This window comes from Dermacentor albipictus, chromosome 3 (genome assembly GCF_038994185.2).
Source record: "Dermacentor albipictus isolate Rhodes 1998 colony chromosome 3, USDA_Dalb.pri_finalv2, whole genome shotgun sequence".
Classification (NCBI taxonomy): domain Eukaryota; kingdom Metazoa; phylum Arthropoda; class Arachnida; order Ixodida; family Ixodidae; genus Dermacentor; species Dermacentor albipictus.
In genome coordinates, this window is record NC_091823.1 from 9,436,138 (window position 1) to 9,457,377 (window position 21,240).

General features: G+C 47.1%; 1 protein-coding gene across 2 annotated transcripts in view; it reads right to left on the reverse strand.

Annotated features, from left to right (window-relative positions):
* Positions 1-21,240, reverse strand: part of LOC135919521 (phospholipid-transporting ATPase VA-like) — a 190,303-nt gene that overhangs the window by 8,639 nt on the left and 160,424 nt on the right. For both annotated transcript variants that reach the window (XM_065453401.2, XM_065453400.2), the window contains 4 exons: positions 21,021-21,101; positions 5,377-5,721; positions 4,024-4,078; positions 3,491-3,693 (listed from right to left, as the gene is read on the reverse strand). In XM_065453401.2, the coding sequence (XP_065309473.2) occupies positions 3,491-3,693; positions 4,024-4,078; positions 5,377-5,721; positions 21,021-21,101 (684 nt within the window). The remainder of the gene's footprint in view (positions 1-3,490; positions 3,694-4,023; positions 4,079-5,376; positions 5,722-21,020; positions 21,102-21,240) is intronic.

Here is a 21,240-nt window from a genome sequence, read left to right on the forward strand (position 1 = left end):
GTTGTCCCGCCGCTTTTTCCTTGCTTGGTTAGCAGATAGCGCGCTGATCGCGTTGATTCCTGCAATGGCAGATGCAGACGACGATGTTCTGATGACCATGAGCGTTTTGGTCACTGTGTGTTCTCTGCTGTTGCGACGGCGGCGCGCGCAAAAGGCACGCAGACGAAGCACTAGTGCTGTTTGTCGCGGCTGGCTCGGAGCGCTCGGTCGTCGATCGTGGTTCCGCCGCCGCCGCTGGAAGTTAACTTCGGCAGTAGCCAAGAGGTGGCGCTTAGGAGAAAGCCTGGACGTCTCTCATTGGTTCGCGGCACGCGGCAAGCCGCCGAAAATGGCTCCTCGACCCATTCTCTGCGCGGCAGACGAAACCGGTTCCACGGCAGGTTTCGCGGCACGCGGCGCGCCGGCGGCGGCGTGCCGCGCGCATTTTGACGCCAGTGTGTTCGTACCTTAACACAGCATAGAAAACCTGAGGCTAGGTGCATGTATAACTGGGGTTCTTTGTGGCACAGGCTTTTTGCATCTTGTACAAATTGGTATATTATTGCTGTGGCAAAGAATAGAACTAGCTCTAATAGAGCAAAATTCTGGCACCTCCTAGTCAGGTGTATCTAGTTAATGTAACCAGTTTAATCCAGTAGAGACCGACAAATAGCTCATAACAAGAAGAAGAAGAAGAAGAAACTTTAGTAAAGAATAGTCCGGCAGTTCTTGATGTGGTGGCCTCACGTGACGGCTCGAAGTTCTTGGACTCGAGCGGCATCTTCGGCTTGCCGGACGGCCCAGAGCTGGTCTGCCAGCTCTGAACTTCTGATAGCCGCCTCCCAGCGGCGGCGACGCCTACGGAGAAGGTCCCCGGCGGCTCCCGCATCCGGGGCGGCGTCGGGAAGAACGGAGCTCAAGCCTTCTACTCTGGCAACAGCCGCGATTATAGACGCGTCGCCAACGGAGCTGCTTTGATTACCGTTGTTGCCAGTACACTCCCAGAGCATGTGTCGCAGCGTTGCTCTGCGTCCACATGTTTTACACGCGTCTGTTGGGTACAAACGCGGATAGCAGTGGTGTAAGATAGCGGGGCTAGGGTAGGTGTGTGTCTGGAGCAAGCGTAACGTCACGGCCTCGTTCCTGTTCAGTTTATCGTGTGGTGGCGGGAATCTGCGTCTTTCGAGTCTGTAGTGTTGGGTGAGGTCTCTGAACGTGGTTAGGCGATCGCCCCACGCCCAGTGTGTTTCTTGTTGCTGTGTTTCTGTTGTAGTGTCCCGATCCGGCAGATCCGATGCCCCGCTCTCGGGGGCGGAGGCGGCCACATAATCAGCGGCGGCTCGGCGTGTGAGACCTCGAGCCGTGGCGTGGGCCGCCTCGTTTCCCGCTAGCGGAACATCGGTGTGTGCCAGGGTCCAGAGGAGGAAGACCGTAGAATTTTGGGGTTGCGAGGGCGATGACGAGTCGCCGTCGTCAGAAATTTGGAGTATGCGGGCCGCTTCCCGCGAGACACGACCGCGCGCAAAGCCGCGGATTGCCGCCTGCGAGTCGCTGATCACGATCGCAGCTCATAACAAAGAAATCACATTAAACACAAGAACAGCCTTTTATATGAGATTTTTGTCTGACCACACATTTGTTACATATGAAAGGGGAGGGGGGGATATCGGTAAAAACATGTTAGATGTACTTCACTATACAGTAAAGCCTCGTTAATACGTAGCTGGTGGGGAACGTGGATCAAGTATGCACTAAGTGATGTATTAATTAACCAACAATGGCAGATGAGCAGCTGTAGACTTACTGGCCAAAAAAACATGTCAATTCTCGCTGAAACACACGTGCAGGCAAGTTCTATTTGTGAGCAGGCAGCAAAAAATCAGTGATTTTCACTTGCTGCCGTGGCGGCCTTGCAGCAGCGATGGCATCCTCAAGCACAGCCAGTTGCTTCATCACGCCCCACTACTCTGCGAACGACCTCATGATGGTCATGCACTAGCCGTGTCGGATACCGCAGGCCAATCATTCACGTCATCATCAATGACGACAACGTGCTCAATACAAGCTCTGGAAACTGCTTCATTCAACAGCGTACATAATTTTATTATGGCATTCCCTGCTATCCTACACCAGCAGAGTGGCGAATCAAAAGAAGAAGCAATCTACGCACTTGAAGTCGAGTTTGCCAACTTGCAAGCATATCAGGTTCCAGCTGACATATTGAATGAGCCAAGGTGCCACATGCAGTGGTCGCAATTAGGAAACGTTCGAAGCATCGACGGATCGCTCAGGTTCCACAGAAATTCAATGGTTATGCTGAGTATTTTCTCTATTCCCCACAGCAATGCTGAATGTGAGAGAATATTCAGCACTGTGAACAAAACTCGGAGTTTTGCTCATCTGTGTGTGAGAAAACACTAGAAAGTCTGCTGGTGATCAAGGGGCACCAGAGTGGTACTTGCTATGGGCAAACCTACACGGGGAAGTTTCTGAAACAGGCAAAGTCGGCAACAGCAAAATGACTGCAAAAATAAATTGTGCCCCAGTGGAGTGTTTGCTCTTTGCCACAACAGTTTTACGAATTTCCAAATCTTCAGGTTGGCAGGTAGGCATTAACGAGGTTTTACTGTATCCAATAATTCGTTATACTTATGTTTGCTATACGTACTGAGGTTCAACTGTATAAGAACACCAGCAACCCGATGCTCAGCTGCAGAATTCCAGAACCACCAATTTCCAATAGGGAGTCACTGTACCTACTGAAAGCGATGTTTTTAGGTGCTATTCTACAAAAATATATATACCTATCCAAGCAACTACAGAGTCAGTCCGGAACAGCCTATTCCACAAGTGCAACATAAAGATCATTCAAGACTACCACTGCTAATATAACTAGGAGTCTGAAGGCCAAACACATGGGCAGCTCCATGAAACAGGCAAAAGATGCAAAGTAATTGTAGCATTTGCGTTCAAAGTGCTAGATCAGTGCAAACAACCATGCTTCAGTAGTGTCAAAAGGCTATTTCATTATTTACTTAGTGACTGGTTCTAGTGTCCACTAGTGGGTTAACACTTTTGACAAATTGCACTGCATTAAAAAAGAAAAAAGAAAAAAGAAGGACCTAAAAGGCAGTTAGCATGGAAAATGCAAGCAAAAATCAAGTTGCAGCAGCACACACTGGATCTAACAGTCAGCTCTGTAGCTGCAGTAACAAAGTGAGACAATCTGTTCTGCACGGGATGATGGAATACTGAAGCAATTAAGATTGCAGCGAGGAATGTGTATCCATGAATATTGCAAGGGAACAAATATATCTATGTAGGAAAGCCGAGGAAGTTGTACAAGACCTGTCAACAATGAATTATCAGGCATTGGCAGAGAGTGGATCAATAAAACCAACAAAGGCTCTTAACAGCTCTGGTGACACAAAAGTCTAAATTGTCAAGTAGCTGTGAAAAATCGCAATGTAACACTGCAAAATGTGGCGATGAGATAGCAGGAGGGACGTACAGCGTTCTTGTAGAAAAAGTAGACTACAGCCCGGGCCAGCCGGTCATAGCACCAGTGTCCGTGGACTAGAAGCAGTCGCTCAAGGTAGCGAAAACGGGCGAGGGCAAAATCGCTTGCCATGACAGCCTGCATGCCTTCCTGACCACTGATGCCAACACCTATGTCAGCTGCTTGGATCATGCTCACATCATTGGCACCATCACCTGAAAACAACAGCGCAGACAAAGTCATCATTTGCTGGACAGTGTAATTTAGTACAATAAATTAACATCAAATAATAATTAACATCAAGTGATAATCAAAAGGCACAAGTTCTATTCTACAGTTAAAAGCATTACACCTTCTTCACCCAAAGTTAAGAATGTGAGATGACAACTTATTGGTTTCTTTGTGAACACCTGCGAACAGCAAGAAAAGACGGTACAGAACCTGCAAGTAATTTAATTTCACAGCCACATACAGGAGTAAAACAACTCAATATTAAAAAAAAATGCTGAGAAACGCTGGATGAAAAGGAGCAGAGTAAAACTTACCAATGGCAAGGGTCAGCACATTCAGCCTGTCTTTAACGAGATTCACAACACACGCCTGGAAGGGGGTTAAAAGAAATGTCACCTTAAACCATTTTAAACAAAATCTTTTGATCTAGAGCTAGTGCTGGAACATTTCAAGGTATAAATTGCCAGAGCTACATTTCTCATGGCGACAAAATTTTGTGAAAGCATAAAGGATGAAATATTCCCGTAGTGCTTAAAACATTTAAATTACACAGACCGAGTTGGCAGTGTGAAAGCTGAAGCAATGCAAGTGAATTCAACCTGTCTGTAGTTATATAAAAGGTGTCTCAGCGATTACTGCCTTGGTTAAGGGATTAAATACAAATTGGCAACTTTTGCTGCTGGCCAAGATTAATAGCTATCGTGTACATGAGAAGTTATGAGATAATTTCCAATAAGACCATTATTATTATTAGCTATACTAATTAGTGTTTACTTATTTATCATATTGCACACCCATGAGTTAAAGTATTCGGACCACAGAGTCGCTGAGAAAAAGTGAACTTGTAATTAAGTCACAAGAATTGAAATTGAGGGGTGCACTGGTAAGTTCATAATGCCAAGGTTGGACTGTGGTCCTTGAGTCCAACTTGCATTCATAGGCTGCGGAGAAAGTCTGCCTTATGGTGGAATCCGTGCTCCATATACTCTTGCTCAAGGGAGTATGCATTATGACTGCAGAATACAAGCCAGTCAATGCTCAAGGCATGCCCAGTTAGTAGGAATTCTGAAACTGCCGCTGGCTAAGGGACATTGATCACAAAACATGCCGTGACATTCTTGCAGTCCATAAGGAAGGCTTTTTGAAAAAATGCTAAGAAGAATGCTAATGCATTTCAAGGATGGATACTGATACTTGTGCAAGTCTTAGGAATCCTATTCAGTGGCTTTGATAATGCAATTGAAACATGGGCCCTAAGTAACTAATTACTATGTAGATAACCAAACATTACTTAATAAATGACCTGACTGGCATTAATTTGGCATCTGCTGGTACTATGAATCATGGGCAGCAAACATGACCACTCTGTTAATCTTGTTATGCACTCAGTACCACCGATAACCAGGGAAAGACACACCAGACCTGGACGGTGACACACAACGTGTCTTCTACGGCATCCTTCTGTGGTTATCAGTAGAACACAGGGCATTACGAGGTTAATGAGCACAACTAGCCCAATTTTTCGTCATGCTGTGACCACTCTAACTCGAATCTCCTGTTCTGAATATTGGGAGACAGTTATCTCCGATCCACTCCAAGGTAGAGAATCACAATGTACTCCAATATCACATGCATGAACTTCTCTAGCCTACCAACATGCTGCCCACCTTTTGTAGGGGTGTGGCCCGGCAGCACAGCACCACGCTGCACTGCTGCGCCAGACGAAGGAACAACTGATCCACAGAGTGTTCGAGGATGTAGCTTAGTGTGCGGCCATCAATAACTAGTGCCCGCTTCTTTCGGTGCCGAAGGGAGGCCCCAAACCTTGGTTGCATGTCATCCACCGGCTCGCTTATTGCTGTACCACGCCTCCCAAAAAGGAAGTTTGCAAGTCGTGACAGAAGCATGGAAAAAGAGCGCTTCCTCTGGGTTTCCTCCATGTCCGCCGTGAAGCAGGTCAGGCACCGGTCGACCTGCTCTAGGTAGAAGCGAATGGTCTCCTCAGTGGCCTCCTGCAAGCATTGAAGAAAACCATGCACTAGAATGTAGTCAAGGGTAGAATGAAAGCTTGTCATGTTGAGTGTCACAACAAATAAATTTTTTAGTTTACTGGCCAAGTGAAGGTGTAAAATAAAAATTATGCAGAAGCCGTTACAGAAGTTTTCCATTAATTTACTGTCTCGAATGCCACTCGCTGCTGTTGAGCATTTCAACTTTTAGCAAAAGGAACTTCACATGTGGCATCGCTCTTCAGTGATCGATGGGCCACTCCATCTGGAACCATCTCTGCAGTGTTACACGAAGTGCAGGGTGTCTACCAAGTTGACATTTCCGAATTCTCACAGTTTTCCAGGTTTTCCCCGAGTGCCTTTGCAAAATTCCCCGAGTGACTCACAACTTTGTTTTATGTCAAGACGGGCAGACACAATGTCACCCGATGCTTTCAGTCTCCAGTAAGGTCGTTAAAAAATAAAAAAAGCTACTTAATCTAACTTGAAAAGTAAGGAGTAGTGTTTATTTTATTCAAAAAGAAAACAGAAGGGAGCGGTTAGTAAAATGCACAGCAAATCAAATAGCTTCGGAAAACATGGTAAGGTACATTGCAAATCGAGTTGAACATTTTCAAATACTAATAAAAAGAGATGCATACAGAAGCAAATATTTTCGAATCTGAGCTATTTGTATTAACTGATAGCAAGCTCATTGGTATGAGTCCAGAACTCTGTCACGAGTGAGATTCTCTCCCAGCAGCTGGAAAGTCAACCTCAACTGCCCTGACATACTCTCAGCCAGCGCACAATGCCTCAGTATTGCCTTTCACTGCTTTAAAATGTTTATTTTGGTTTGGATGAGGAACACTTGCATCTCGGCATCAGCCAACACTTTGTTTTTTGAGCTCAAGCTCCTTCAAAGAAGCGGTGGCATACGAATTCCTTTCCTATTCATTCCTCAATGTGTCGATTCTTTCTGTTCTCGTCCTCCTTACGCTGCGTGTTCACCCCACGGACCATGTGAAGCATCCTCTTGGTCAGTAGTACAATCAACATCCGATTTTTCAGAGTCCATCGGGGCCACGAAAACATACGAAAAATCAGGTAAGTTGAAAAAATGAACTTGTCTTTCACTGCCCTAAAGGGCCCAAATCACCACAGGCACATTCGAAGAAGCTCTGAAGGCCTGCCAGTACATTTGCTAGGCATATCAGTGCTCATACTGGGACAGGAGATAGCGGGTGCACGCGTGTGCAATTAAGGAATACATACTGGGCCCCGTAACAATTGCCTCTTAGCACACTTGTTAAGCTTCACCGCAATACTTTGCGTATGCTTCACCTCGTAACATTTCTGTATTGAGGCGAAGCTTACGACGAGGGTGGCAATATGGACTTGTTGGTCAGTCATCATTGCAAGGTATCTGTATAGCGCAACAAAACAAGGACACAAGAAGAAACGAAGATGAAGACAAGCACTAATTATCAACAACGAACATTTTACTTCCGGGATCGGTCATACTTATACCCCCAAACAACCACGTGTCCATGTCAGCCATGTCACCCACTTCTAGAAGATACCACTATTATAGATAGGGATAAGTGCGAATGTGTAAGACTAATAATAGAAATGGAGCAGACGCTTTTGCCCGCTGACCAATGCTTCAGAAAACCGTCACTGTCATTGTCCGCAAAAGAGTTGGGATTATTTGCGCATGGCATATAAGCTGAACTGCATTTCCCATATTTTATTTAAAGTTTCTAGTTTTTCTTGTGTTTTCCTGTTGTATCGGTTTTAGATTGTTTTCACACCGTAATGTACATAAGTGCATCCTCATGGTTGATATCATAGTGTGCACATGGTTGTTTGGGGGTTTAAGTATGACCGATCCTGGAAGTAAAATTTTCATTGTTGATAGTTTGCGCTTGTCTTCGTCTTAGTTTTTTCTTGTGTCCTTGTTTTGTTACGCTATACAGATACCTTTCAATGCAAAGCTTACTTTCGGAAACTGGCAAAGGCTGAGTCAGCGCCATAGCTAACAGCGGCAAATTGACGATGTATGGATTAGCTGACTCCTGTTCATACGACACAGGTTTTTTATTTCTTTTTCTTCTCCTTCGTGAATTGACCACACAACTGCGACCATGATAAGTTTTATATTTAACGATACGAACCGAAATATATAGTGTTTCAAAATTTGAGAACAAACAGAGCAGAAGTTCAAATTTACTTGTTTAAAGGGACACTAAAAAGAAAAAAAAAATTTAGTTGTATTAGTACATTACCATTCTACCATACCCGCAAATGCTTGTTAAGTCAGGAAAAACGCGACAACGAGAGACGGGTGACGACACTCTAAGTTCCCGCACCAGCTTGTCGTGACATCATGCATTTTGATGGCGTCTGCTCAAGCAAGGTTAACATTTTACCGGTACAGATGCAAGTTTCAAAAACCTTTACAGAGCCATAATGGCCAAAAAAAGAGAGAAAACTTTGAAGTCTGTGATGTCACACTGACGTACCAGCCTGTTTCGAACTTCGATGAATGGACGGATGCTATGAGCGTCCCCTTTGGAACGGGGTGGTGGGTTGTGGCATCAAGCTCTTGTTAATATATTGCCTAACATCCTACCTATGTTAAAGAAGAAAGAGAGAAAAGGAAGAAAAAAAAAGGAAAATAACTCGTGACGAATTTCTATAATCAAATTTCTGAACCCCTCTTGTGAACTTTGTTTTTGAATGCCTATGTTGTTTGCCGTTTTCCTACTTTTCTTCCACCAATATTCCAATCACCGCTTAGTAATGTCTATTGCAGACATGTTTGCTTTTCCCCTACTCTCGCTGAACCCAAGGGCTTCAAGGAGTCCAGAGGTGCCTAAATCAACTGCTGGGCGCATATCTTCACATTCTAATAAAACATGCTCCATTGTTTCCCTATCTTTACTGCAGCAAGCACACACTTCTTCTTCCTTTCTGCGTCTCGCTTTATAAGTGCGTGTTCTAAGGCATCCCGATCTCACTGCGGAAAGTAATGAGCTTCCCTTTGAGTTGTCATAAATTGATTCTTTCCGATTTCATTTTTTCCTCTTAGGTAGTCTAAGTCTCCTGGCAGGTTTCTTTACCATTGCTGCCACCCATGAGATTATTTCAGCCTCTCTGACTTTCTGCTTGACATTCTTTGTTGCTGTGTTGCTCGCCCTACAGGCCGCATACTTGCTGGTAAGCTTCCTAGTTCTTTTCCTCCACTGTGAATCAATGTTTTTTCTGTACAAATACCTCAACACTCTCCCAGCCCATTTACTTTCTTCCATATTCCTCAGTCATTCTTCTAATCAATTTTACTGTGAGCTTCCCTCACTTCAAAACTTGTTCAGCCCATACCACCCTGCACAGCTTCACTTGCAGACTTCCTGTGAGCGCCCAATGCAAGCCGTCCCACTGACCTTTGGTTGCTATTGTACCCGTGATTTCAAGCGAACAACCACATTTCCAGATGTAAGTCCTAGAACCATTACAACTTCCCACATACCCCGGCGCACCCCATACCTATTGTATCTCCATAGCGTTCTGTGTTTCATTATGGCCGCATTTCGGTTTGCAAAATAGTGAGCGCTACCTGTCGCACAACAGATGAAGCTGCAGCACTCTGCATGCGAGGGTATGTGGTTAGAAAGTAGATTTCGTTTCCTGGCTTCTGCCTGCCCTCTTCCGTGGCAGTTACATGTGTTCTTCACTGTGGCAAAAATAATTGAAGACGCAGTCACTCCGCTCCTGTCTTCGTACATGACATGGACCTCAGACTTTTCTATGCGTACCATTAAACTGATCGTGTGTGGCACTATCTGCATTCTAAAACTGCCACTGTTCACCAGGTGAATTGAGGCTCAGCACTGAAGGAAGATTATGTTAAAGATATCATGTACAGTGGACCGAGCATCTTACCCATTGTTGTGCCATTACCACAAGCCCGGATTCCGAATCTGCAAGATGCAGAATCTATCCTGCGAGCGCCCTAATTCTCCCTTCACAAGGCAAGATGCTGAGCCGTCAGGCAGCGGTGTCCTGCGGGAGAAGCCTCGGCGAGCAGCGTGTTCGGACGTGTCGGCGTGTGCCAGACAGCCCGGCGCCGCACCTCCTTTTGCATGGAGGTCTCCGCGCGCGCGAACTTTGAACCGGGTGGCCAGCGCGGTCGCTGGTTGGACCCCTCGGACGACCGTCGTGTGCTGACTTTGTATTGGGCCGTTTGAGTGACAATGGTTCCTCGGGGATTATAAAAGCAGCGACGCGCTGCCTGAAAAACAGGATCCGCCGACCCACCGGGAGACAGTGTCGCTCCCGACTGGGGTGAGATGTGTCACGCGTTTTCGCCGGACGTCGTCGTGCGAGAACAGTCGCGTTTGTTGTGAGCACTCGGCCCCAGTGCCGACCCGTTCATGTCCTGTATGATAACCTGTATATAATGTATAAAGTCCCTTTTGTTATTCTCATCGACGCCAGGCTCGGAGTCTTCGCTACCAACGCTCTGTCACGAAACGGGTGACGAGCGCTACGGGACCACAAAGCCGTAATCGTGGTGCAGCGGTACAAAGTCGTAACACTGGATGGCAGCTACGGGATTGACCGGCATCAGCTACCTCGGCGCGGTGAGTGCCTGAAGTTTACCTCAAACACCAGACTTTCTTTGACACAGGTTATAGTAGCTTAGGGAAGGATTTGGTGTTGCATTGTGATAACCTTGTGTGTTTCAAGCCTAGTAAGAGTGTTTTGAAAACGAGGGGATGCTGAGGGGGTAAACAGGGCAGTGTGTGATATACTTGCATATGTCTTACTAGTAGTGTTATAGTAGCGTACGGCAGGTATATTCAAAAAGGGTAAACAGCAGGAGGACAGTGTGAACGATGGAGAAGTACAAGGTGAAGGAACTTCTCGAAATTTGTGAGGAGTTGGGCATTGAGTTGGGCTCAACCAAAAGAAAGAATGCGATCCTTGAGGTCATGAGGACTGGGGACGTAACGGCTGAGGAAGCCGCAGAGGCCTTGGCGGGTATCAATGAACGTCGCGAAGAGGAAAAGGAGGAAAGGAGAGAACAGCAACGTCGCGAGGAGGAAAAGGAGGAAAGGAGAGAGATTCGTGAGCACGAGCTTAAAATGAAAGAGTTGGAGACCCGAAATAGATCGCCGGCGCCTAGTCTCACTTCTAACGTTCCAAGAATACGCGATCAACTTCCACCCTTTGTCGTCGGAGAGGATATGGCCAAATACCTCGTGAAATTTGAGCACGTGTGCGAACGGAATAGCATTGAGCGATCCCTTTGGGCACAGAATCTGTTAGCCTTGCTTCCTGGGGAGGCATCAGACGTAATAACTTGCTTATCGAAAGAGGCGTTTGAGAGCTACAGTGATGTGAAGGAAGCGCTACTGCGGAAGTACAAATTGTCGCCCGAAGCTTTCCGGCAGAGGTTCCGGTATGCAAAAAAGGGCAAGGAGTCGAATGTTGACTTCGCGTTTCGTCTAAAAGCCGACTTGGTGGAATGGCTGAAGGGCGAAGAGGTTTACGACGACCGCGACAAAATTGTCGAATGCATCGCGTTGGAGCAGTTCTACCGTTGCATTGATGAGGATGTCCGGCTCTGGCTGCAAGATAGGCTAAAGGATGTTAAGCTAAACAAGGCAGCAGAGTTAGCGGAAGAGTATTACACACGCCGCAGCTTGCACAGCAAGGCAGTGCGCGTAGAAAAAGCTGATAGGAGAGATTGGTTTTCCGGGAAGCCCGACGAACGGAAGCAAATCACGCGTCGCGAGTTTCGGGACGACGAATCCCTTACCAGAGAAACTGTAAGGGAAGGACAGAATGCATCTCAGAATGATGACGATGGTCCGAAACAGCGAAACGAAATGACGCGTTCTTTTGAAAAACGGAAACCGTTAACCTGCTACAATTGCAAAAAGCAAGGGCACATCGCTGCAAGCTGCCCAGAGAGAATTGCTTTTGCAACGATACAGGAAACTCACAAAAACATACGTCTATTGGAGCCCTATGTGCAGGAAATTAAGGTAAACGGCAAGAAGTGCCGAGCACTGCGGGACTCTGCAGCAACTATGGACGTTGTTCACCCGTCTTTCGTCTCCTCGAGTGATTTTACGGGAGAGTGCGTTAGGATACGGCAAGTGGCCGAGAAGGAGAGTGTCTGTTTACCGATCGCAACGGTTATCATTGAAGGAGAGTTTGGGAAACTTAACACCGAAGCCGCTGTGTCAGCCGCCCTCCCGGAGCAATTTTCCTACCTCTTCTCAAATAACTCGGAGCAGCTGCTGAGGGATCAGGGCAAATCATTCTTTGCCGACGTGGCGTACATGGCCCCCACGCGATCCAAAGCGCGCCCGCTGTCGAGGGAACTTGACTTAGCGTCGGTGAGCGAAAGGCGGTGCGGCACACGGACCGATCACGGTAACTTGAGTGGCGAGCAGTCACGAGAGAGGCAGAGCTCGGAGGCTGGCCTAGGCGAGCGGGTTCTGGAAGTGAGTGGGAGTGACGCGTGCAGTGCTAGCCGCGATATAGACGCGACGCCGCAATTAGGCGACGCGGGCTCCACACTCGCTCCGGTTTCCGCCAGCCGGCAGGAGCAGGCTGCAGTTGAAAGAGAAAGTCTGATTCGCGAGCAACAGGAAGGCTGTTCATTAGCCGATCTGAGGAAGAGCGTCAAACGGGGAGTGAAAAAAAAGAGGGTTTCATTTGGCAAGGAATCTGGCTTATTGTACCGCCGCTACACGGATAAGCAGGGTCGCAAATATAAGCAGCTTCGGATTCCGCGAAAATATCGCCGGGAAAAATGAATGACCTCATTTGCTTCCTCAGAAGTATGTTTTCGGTCCAAGTGATTTCAAGGGGACCATTCTATTTGTCATTATTATTGCTGATTATTAATTGTTTCTATTTTGGTGTGTTGTTAATTTGAAAACTGATTGTTTGAGCCTTGTGTGCTAGATCGTACACCTGCCTCTTGTTGCAGCGGGAGCAAAAGGGGATAGCAATTTAGTTAGGTTGATTTGAATTATGGCCTTGTCTGGTGTTTGACGGGAGACAGAGGGCACTTGTTCGTGTTGGGTGTTGCCTTTTGCCGGTCGGTTTTGCAAGCTGCAGAACGACCAACCGGGACCAGTGGCGAGAAGCAAGGTCTTAGGAACGACCCGAGCGGAGCTGGTCGAGGTGCCTTGGCGACAACGCGGTGAGCAGAGCTCCTGTCCTGGCGAGTCGGACCTGGGCACGTGAAGTTACCTGGCGTCCCGACACTGGACGTGAACTTGGACGAGCCTGACGAACGTGCGCGCCTGGCATCCGAGCCACGTGGAGGCAGCTCGTCTTCCCGGCGCCTTATCTGAGGGCGGGGATGCTGTTGTGCCATTACCACAAGCCCGGATTCCGAATCTGCAAGATGCAGAATCTATCCTGCGAGCGCCCTAATTCTCCCTTCACAAGGCAAGATGCTGAGCCGTCAGGCAGCGGTGTCCTGCAGGAGAAGCCTCGGCGAGCAGCGTGTTCGGACGTGTCGGCGTGTGCCAGACAGCCCGGCGCCGCACCTCCTTTTGCATGGAGGTCTCCGCGCGCGCGAACTTTGAACCGGGTGGCCAGCGCGGTCGCTGGTTGGACCCCTCGGACGACCGTCGTGTGCTGACTTTGTATAGGGCCGTTTGAGTGACAATGGTTCCTCGGGGATTATAAAAGCAGCGACGCGCTGCCTGAAAAACAGGATCCGCCGACCCACCGGGAGACAGTGTCGCTCCCGACTGGGGTGAGATGTGTCACGCGTTTTCGCCGGACGTCGTCGTGTGAGAACAGTCGCGTTTGTTGTGAGCACTCGGCCCCAGTGCCGACCCGTTCATGTCCTGTATGATAACCTGTATATAATGTATAAAGTCCCTTTTGTTATTCTCATCGACGCCAGGCTCGGAGTCTTCGCTACCAACGCTCTGTCACGAAACGGGTGACGAGCGCTACGGGACCACAAAGCCGTAATCGTGGTGCAGCGGTACAAGTTCGTAACACCATGCACCAAGCCGAACATGATGCAGCGGTGGCATAGAGGTAGAGCATTCGCCTTGCATGCAAGAGGACTGTGGTTTGAATCCTGGTGTTGCGCAATTTTCCACCGGATATTAAAAAAAAGAGAGAGAAGAGAAAAAAAATCCACATGTTGATAAAATTGCATAAACAGGCCTAGAGTGCGGCCTGATCCCGGTGACCAGAACCGGTAGCGCACTCACTCACCAGAGCAGGATTGGCTGCCCTGGTGCAGTACTTGGCCACAACCTCCTATATGAATACATCAATCAAAACCTGGCCCTTAGTCTTTAGCAGCTGCGAAGCAACTGACCATGGCGGCGGTCAGACCTGTGATGCAGCAGAGGGTGCTAAAAATCCCTGGAACCGGACAGGCCACCATTGGAATCTGAACCTGGCAACGTTTAACGCTAGAACGTTATCTAGTGAAGTGAGTCTAGCAGTGCTATTGGAGGAATTAGAGGGCAATAAATGGGATATAATAGGGCTCAGTGAAGTTAGGAGGCCAAATGAAGCATATACAGTGCTAAAAAGCGGGCACATCCTGTGCTACTGGGGCTTAGCGGAGAGACGAGAACTGCTAGGAGTCGGATTCCTAATTAATAAGAATATAGCTGGTAACATACAGGAATTCTATAGCATTAATGAGAGGGTGGCAGGCCTTGTTTTGAAACATAATAAGAGGTACAAATTGAAGGTCATACAGGTCTACGCCCCTACATCCAGTCAGGATGACCAGCAAGTCGAAAGCTTCTATGAAGACGTGGAATCGGCGATGGGTAAAGTCAAAACAAAATTCCTCATACTGATGGGCGACTTCAATGCCAAGGTAGGCAAGAAGCAGGCTGGAGACAAGACAGTGGGGGAATATGGCATAGGCACTAGGAATAGCAGGGGAGAGTTATTAGTAGAGTTTGCTGAATGGAATAATTTGCGGATAATGAATACCTTCTTCCGCAAGCGGGATAACCAAAAGTGGACGTGGAGGATCCCAAATGGCGAGACTAGAAATGAAATAGTCCTCATACTCTATGCTAACCCTGGCATCACACAAGATGTGGACGTGCTCGGCAAGGTGCACTGCAGTGACCGTAGGATGGTAAGAACTCGAATTAGCTTAAACTTGAGGAAGGAATGGAAGAAACTGGTACATAAGAAGCCGATCACAATGAGTTAGCAGTAAGAGGGAAAAATAGAGGAATTTCGGATCATGCTACAGAACAACAGGTATTCGGCTTTAACTCAGGAAGAGGACCTTAGTGTTGAAACAATGAACGACAATCTTATGGGCATCATTAAGGAGTGTGCAATAAAAGTCGGCGGTAACTCCGTTAGACAGGATACAAGTAAGCTGTCGCAGGAGACGAAAGATCTGATCAAGAAACGCCAATGTATGAAAACCTCTAACCCTACAGCTAGAACAGAACTGGCAGAACTTTCCAAGTTAATCAACAAGCGTAAGACAGCTGACATAAGGAAGTATAGTATGGATAGAATTGAACATGCTCTCAGGAATGGAGGAAGCCTAAAAGCAGTGAAGAAGAAACTAGGAATTGGCAAGAATCAGTTGTATGTGTTAACAGACAAAGCTGGCAATATCATTACTAATATGGATTAGATAGTTCAAGTGGCTGAGGAGTTCTATAAAGATTTATATGGTACCAGTGGCACCCACGACGATAATGGAAGAGAGAATAGTCTAGAGGAATTTGAAATCCCACAAGTAATGCCGCAAGATGTAAAGAAAGCCTTGGGAGCTATGCAAAGGGGGAAGGCAGCTGGGGAGGATCAGGTAACAGCAGATTTGTTGAAGGATGGTGGGCAGATTGTTCTACAAAAACTGGCCGCCCTGTATACGCCATGCCTCATGACCTTGAGCGTACCGGAATCTTGGAAGAACTCTAACATGATCCTAATCCATAAGAAAGGGGACGCCAAAGAATTGAAAAATTATACACCGATCAGCTTACTGTCCGTTGCCTACAAAGTATTTACTAAGGTAATTGCAAATAGAATCAGGAACACCTTAGACTTCCATCAACCAAAGGACCAGGCAGGATTTCGTAAAGGCTAGTCATCAATAGACCATATTCACACTATCAATCAGGTGATAGAAAAATGTGCGGAATATAACCAACCTTTATATATAGCTTTCATTGATTACGAGAAAGCGTTTGATTCATTCAAAACCACAGCATTCACGGAGGCAATGCGGAATCAGGGTGCAAACGAGCCGTATGTAAAAATACTGAAAGATATCTATAGCGGCTCCACAGCCACCATAGTCCTCCATAAAGAAAGCAACAAAATCCTAATAAAGAAAGGCATCAGGCAGGGAGATACGATCTCTCCAATGCTATTCACAGCGTGTTTACAGGAGGTATTCAGAGACCTGGATTGGGAAAAATTGGGGATAGGAGTTAATGGAAAATACCTTAGTAACTTGCGATTCGCCAATGATATTGCCTTGCTTAGTAACTCAGGGGACCAACTGCAATGCATGCTCACTGACCAAGAGAGGCAAAGCCGGAGGGTGGGTCTAAAAATTATTCTGCAGAAAACTAAAGTAATGTTTAACAGTCTAGGAAGAGAACAGTTTACGATAGGTAGCGAGGCACTGGAAATGGTAAGGGAATGCATCTACCTAGGGCAGGTAGTGACTGCGGATCCAGATCATGAGACTGAAGTAATCAGAAGAATAAAAATGGGCTGGGGTGCATTTGACAGGCATTCTCAGATCATGAACAGCAAGTTGCCATTATCCCTCAAGAGAAAAGTGTATAACAGCTGTGTCTTACCAGTACTCACGTAGGGGGCAGAAACCTGGACGCTTATGAAAGGGGTTCTACTTAAATTGAGGACGATGCAACGAGCTATGGAATGAAGAATGATGGGTGTAACATTAAGGGATAAGAAAAGAGCAGATTGGATGAGGTAACAAACCCGAGTTAATGACATCTTAGTTGAAATCAAGAAAAAGAAATGGGCATGGGCAGGACATGTGATGAGGAGGGAAAATAAACGATGGTCATTAAGGGTTACGGACTGGATTCCAAGAGAAGGGAAGCTTAGCACTGTTAGGATTGGCCTGCAGGGTTAGTGCTCTGCAAAACTATCTCAGCCCGCTGCAGGTGCTTCGATCGATCCGCGGTGGTGACACCCTTCAGCGAACCAGCGAGGATGACAGCGCTAACCGACCATGAACTTCCTTTGGAGAACTGGAGACTACGGCAGCAGGGCTGGCCACGTTTGGCGCCCAACGTATTGCTGGTTGATTTGCCAGGTCTTCATGGTCTCTCTCGGCAGCAAGAAGAGCTTCCCTAACAAAAGGGTGCTTTGCGGTACAGGGGCCCCAAGATTCGTCACAGTCTGCTGACACTCGTGGCAACTACAGGAGAAAGGCAGCTTTGGAATTTAGAGACGCAAGACAATGGGCAGCGGGGGTCAGCTCGGGGTATCGACGCGCCTTTCAAGACTCAAGATAATGGACAACCGGCGGGTCGACTGCGTTGACGACGACGTCGAACGGTTCTCTCACCTAGGGATCTAGGGAGAACGGAATGTTTATAAGCGGCTATTCGTCGGCTGCTAGGTGTGCTCGTGAGCTGCATTGTCTGTGTGCTCGTCATCGTGCTTGTCAGTGTGCTCTGTGATCGTACTCGTGAGCTGTGTGCTCGTTAGCTGTGTGCTGTATGCTCGTCTTGCATGCTCCATTTGGGAGCCCCACTAGACTGTCGATGTATCTCTTGTTTAAAATGTAAATACTGTAAATAAACCCTGTACGCCTGGTTCCTCCCAAGTTCCTCTCCACGAACTTCAACCCTTACAGATGGTGGCAGCAGCGAGATCGTCTTCCAAATCCTATAGCAGGGGGCGGCAGAAAGTTAGGTGGGCAGATGAGATTAAGATGTTTGCAGGGATGACATGGCCACAATTACTACATGACCGGGGTAGTTGGAGAAGTATGGGAGAGGCCTTTGCCCTGCAGTGGGCGTAACCAAGCTGCTGATGATGATGATGACACAGTGAATCTCGGTGATACGAATTCGGCTGATACAAATATACGAATTTTCGAAATCCCCGGTCAAAGTGCATTGTATATATGGTAAAAAAATTCAGATCATCCGTATACATTTATCACTCCGGTGCGGGTGATACGAATACGTGAGCAGCGGACGGCGAAGTGGGCAGGAGGCCAGATGGGTTGGGATTTTCCTTGCAGCCGTGGATGTGCGTGGCCTCAAAAGCAAAAGCAATCAGTCCTCCTCCGCTCACGGTATTCCTCCTCTTGGCGTGTTTACAATAGCAGCGGGTGAGATGCTGCTCTGAATGAACAGAGCATTTCACTCCTATGCCTGTTCGTTCTCCCTGACCCTCTCACCTTTTATTTACCTCTACCTACCTTCTTGCTGTCCCTTTTGCTCCCACTGGCTGCAGCTCAGGTGCCTCTAGCTTCCTTTTTAGTATTTTTTTTTATAAACCATGGCCGTCGTGGCAATCAAGCATTTCCCCTCGTTTCTAACGTTGAGTACTCTCACCATTTCGCTTGCACACAACGGATATGCCGCTGCGGATTGGCCCGTTCACTCTACGGAGCAGCCAACCAGAGTGACATCACAGCTGAAGCCTGGTGGTGGCGGCGGTGGTGGGCCACTTGTGTGTGCGCGTCTGTTTCGTGTGCGTGCGTCTGTGCACAAGCATCAATTCTCAAGAGCCATGTCAGCCTCCAAAGGTACGATGTCGTGGAAGTGGAAGGCACTCTTTTTTAATGAAAAACTATAAATTTTGAAGAAAGTGGATGAAGAACTGAAGAATAAGTGTGCAGACCTGGCCAAGGAGTTAGGCCTAGTGTCCTCTACTGAACCCTTGTTAGTCAGTGCGACCAAATCATGCTCAATGTACAGCGCTTTGGCATCAACAAAAAGGAGGCTAAATCTTGCCATCATGTCAAGTTGGAAGAACTTATTCTGACGTGTTTTAAAGAAGTGAGAGCAGCTGGCATCAGCATTGATGGTAAAGTCGTATGTGAAAAAGCTGCTCGTCATAGAAGATTTTCAGGCCTCCGGAGGATGGACGCACAGGTTTAAAGCCAGGCATGGCCTTGCCTACAAGACCGTCTGCGGTGAAGCTAAGAAGGTCAACGCCTCTGCTGTTGAGGATTGGATGGAAACAACATTGCCAGCGTTTATTGAGGGCTACGAAGCTGAAGACATTTTCAACGTGGATGAGGCTGGACTTTTTTACAACCTGCAGCCCAAGAAGATTCTGTGTTTTAAATGTGAAGTCTTCCAGGGTGGGCAGAAGAGCAAGCTGTGCGTGACTGTGCTGTTCTGCTGCAATGCCGACGGATCGGTGAAGATGCAGCTGACAGTCGTAGGCACATCACAGAAGTCGCGATGCTTCAAGGTAGGCGGGCAGTTATGTTGCATCTATAAAGCTAACAAAAAGGTGTGGATGATTTCGTCATTGTTTTTGGAGTTTGCTGCTTACCCGGATAGGAAGATGTCTAGTCAAAACAGGAAGACTGATTTGATTTTAGATCAATGCCCAGCACACCCAAAAGGGATGATGCTGCAGAGCATGACAGTTGTATTTTTGCCAGAAAATGCCACCAGACATTTGCAGCCGCTTGATGCTGGCATTATCAAGAATGTCAAGCATCATTATAAAAGCTTGTTGGTGCGATGTCTCCTGGAGAAAATTGACTGCAAGGACGCAAACCTGCAGATCAATCTTCTGGATGCCCTACACTTTATTGTAATGGCTTAGCATTGTGTGTTGCCTATGACAATTGCAAACTGTTCCAGCAAGTGTGGCATTTTCAAATCCAGCATGGCAACCTCTTCACAAGACCCAGATTTGGTCCAGATTAAAAATTGGGACCTACTTGGCGTGGACTGTTCTGCCAACGAATTCGTGGCCGAGGATGACGACCTTGTAACTTGCGGTCTGCGAAGTGTTGCAGACACTGTGGATGATGTGGACACATCGCAAGTTGAGGTCGCGAGCAGTGATGACGAAGATAACTACAACAGCTGCGATGATCAGCTGCCGACAGCAGCAGAAACAATGGACGCACTTGACATTCTGCGGCGCGTGGTTGCATCAGAGACTGTGTGCGAAAACACATCTGCTCAGTTCTTTTCGTTCCAAAGTTCTTTGACGGCTGACCTGGTCGAAAAGAACATGCAAGCAGACATCCTGCACTTCTTTTCATGGAAAAAATTCCTTGTACGTGGGCCCTCTGGTCTAAAACTTATTTTTTTCTCGTTTTTTGGTGATAGGAATTTTCGAGTGATACGAATATTTTCGCCACCCCTTGAGATTCGTATCACCGAGCTTCCACTGTATTTCGAGACTGATGATGCCAGAACAGGACTGGTGCGAGCGACATGCACTCCTTCAACAAAGAACAGAGAGTACGTCATCAAAACACACTGCCAATGTGTTCCTGAGTGACCACACTTGGTGCTGCAGACTGGCCGTGCGCAGCAACCACCGTGCAAGGCGGCTCACCTGGTTTGCTCTTTGGTTTGGTGGCTCACCTGGTTTGCATTGAATTTTGATATTTTGCGCGTCTAACTTCTGATCCACGGCCAAGAGTCGCTGATCCACTGCAGATAGTCGTTCGTTTATCTTCTTGATCTCGAAGCAGATGGAATTCAAGATTTCTCTGACTATAGACTTGGCTTTAGCAACCCTTTAAATAAAGCTACATCTAATTTACCCTGATAGAAGCACCAATTCCCCGAGTTTTCCTTAGTATTTCCGGACTATTCAAAATCGCTCAGAATTCCTGGTATTCCACGTTGGTGGACACGCTGAAAATGCCAACTCAGAGCTCTGGGTTGGCAAGATGCATGCCGGACGCATGTCACTGAGGCGCATCACTATTGACATGACCAAGGGCATGTGTGCATCCTCCATAGTGAAAATGACATCATCACTGTCACAGCCAACTCACGCTGCCGTGCCCTACACATACCCTCTCACAGCCTCTCCACCACACCCTTCTCCACATTCCTTCCTCCTCTTTTCAGTTCAACCACCGCAGCTTCAAAGCCCATTTTGCTCCACAATAAAAGCTTCGCTTTAAGTCTGTTTCGATGCCCTTTGGGTTTTTTTTTTTTTTAGTAACAGTAAAAACATGTTCAACACAGATTACAGTGCTGACTTGGATGGCTGCATTAATTTCTTCAAGCTCACCATGTCTATATTAAAATGGCCTTCAAGCATTTGAAAACAAGCCAAGGTCGACTTACCTGTGAACGAGCATTGAGTGTTAGTACTTCCATGTCTGCTGAGAACAGTTGACATGAGTAAGCAATATTGACTGCAGTCTCCTGCAAAAGAGAGTAATAGGAATTGTCAATATTTTGCAATGTACTCCCTTGAGCAAAAGTATATGAACCAAGGATTCTGCAATAAAGCCGATTTTCTTCTCCACCTATGAATGTAACTTGAAATTGAGGACTGCAGTCC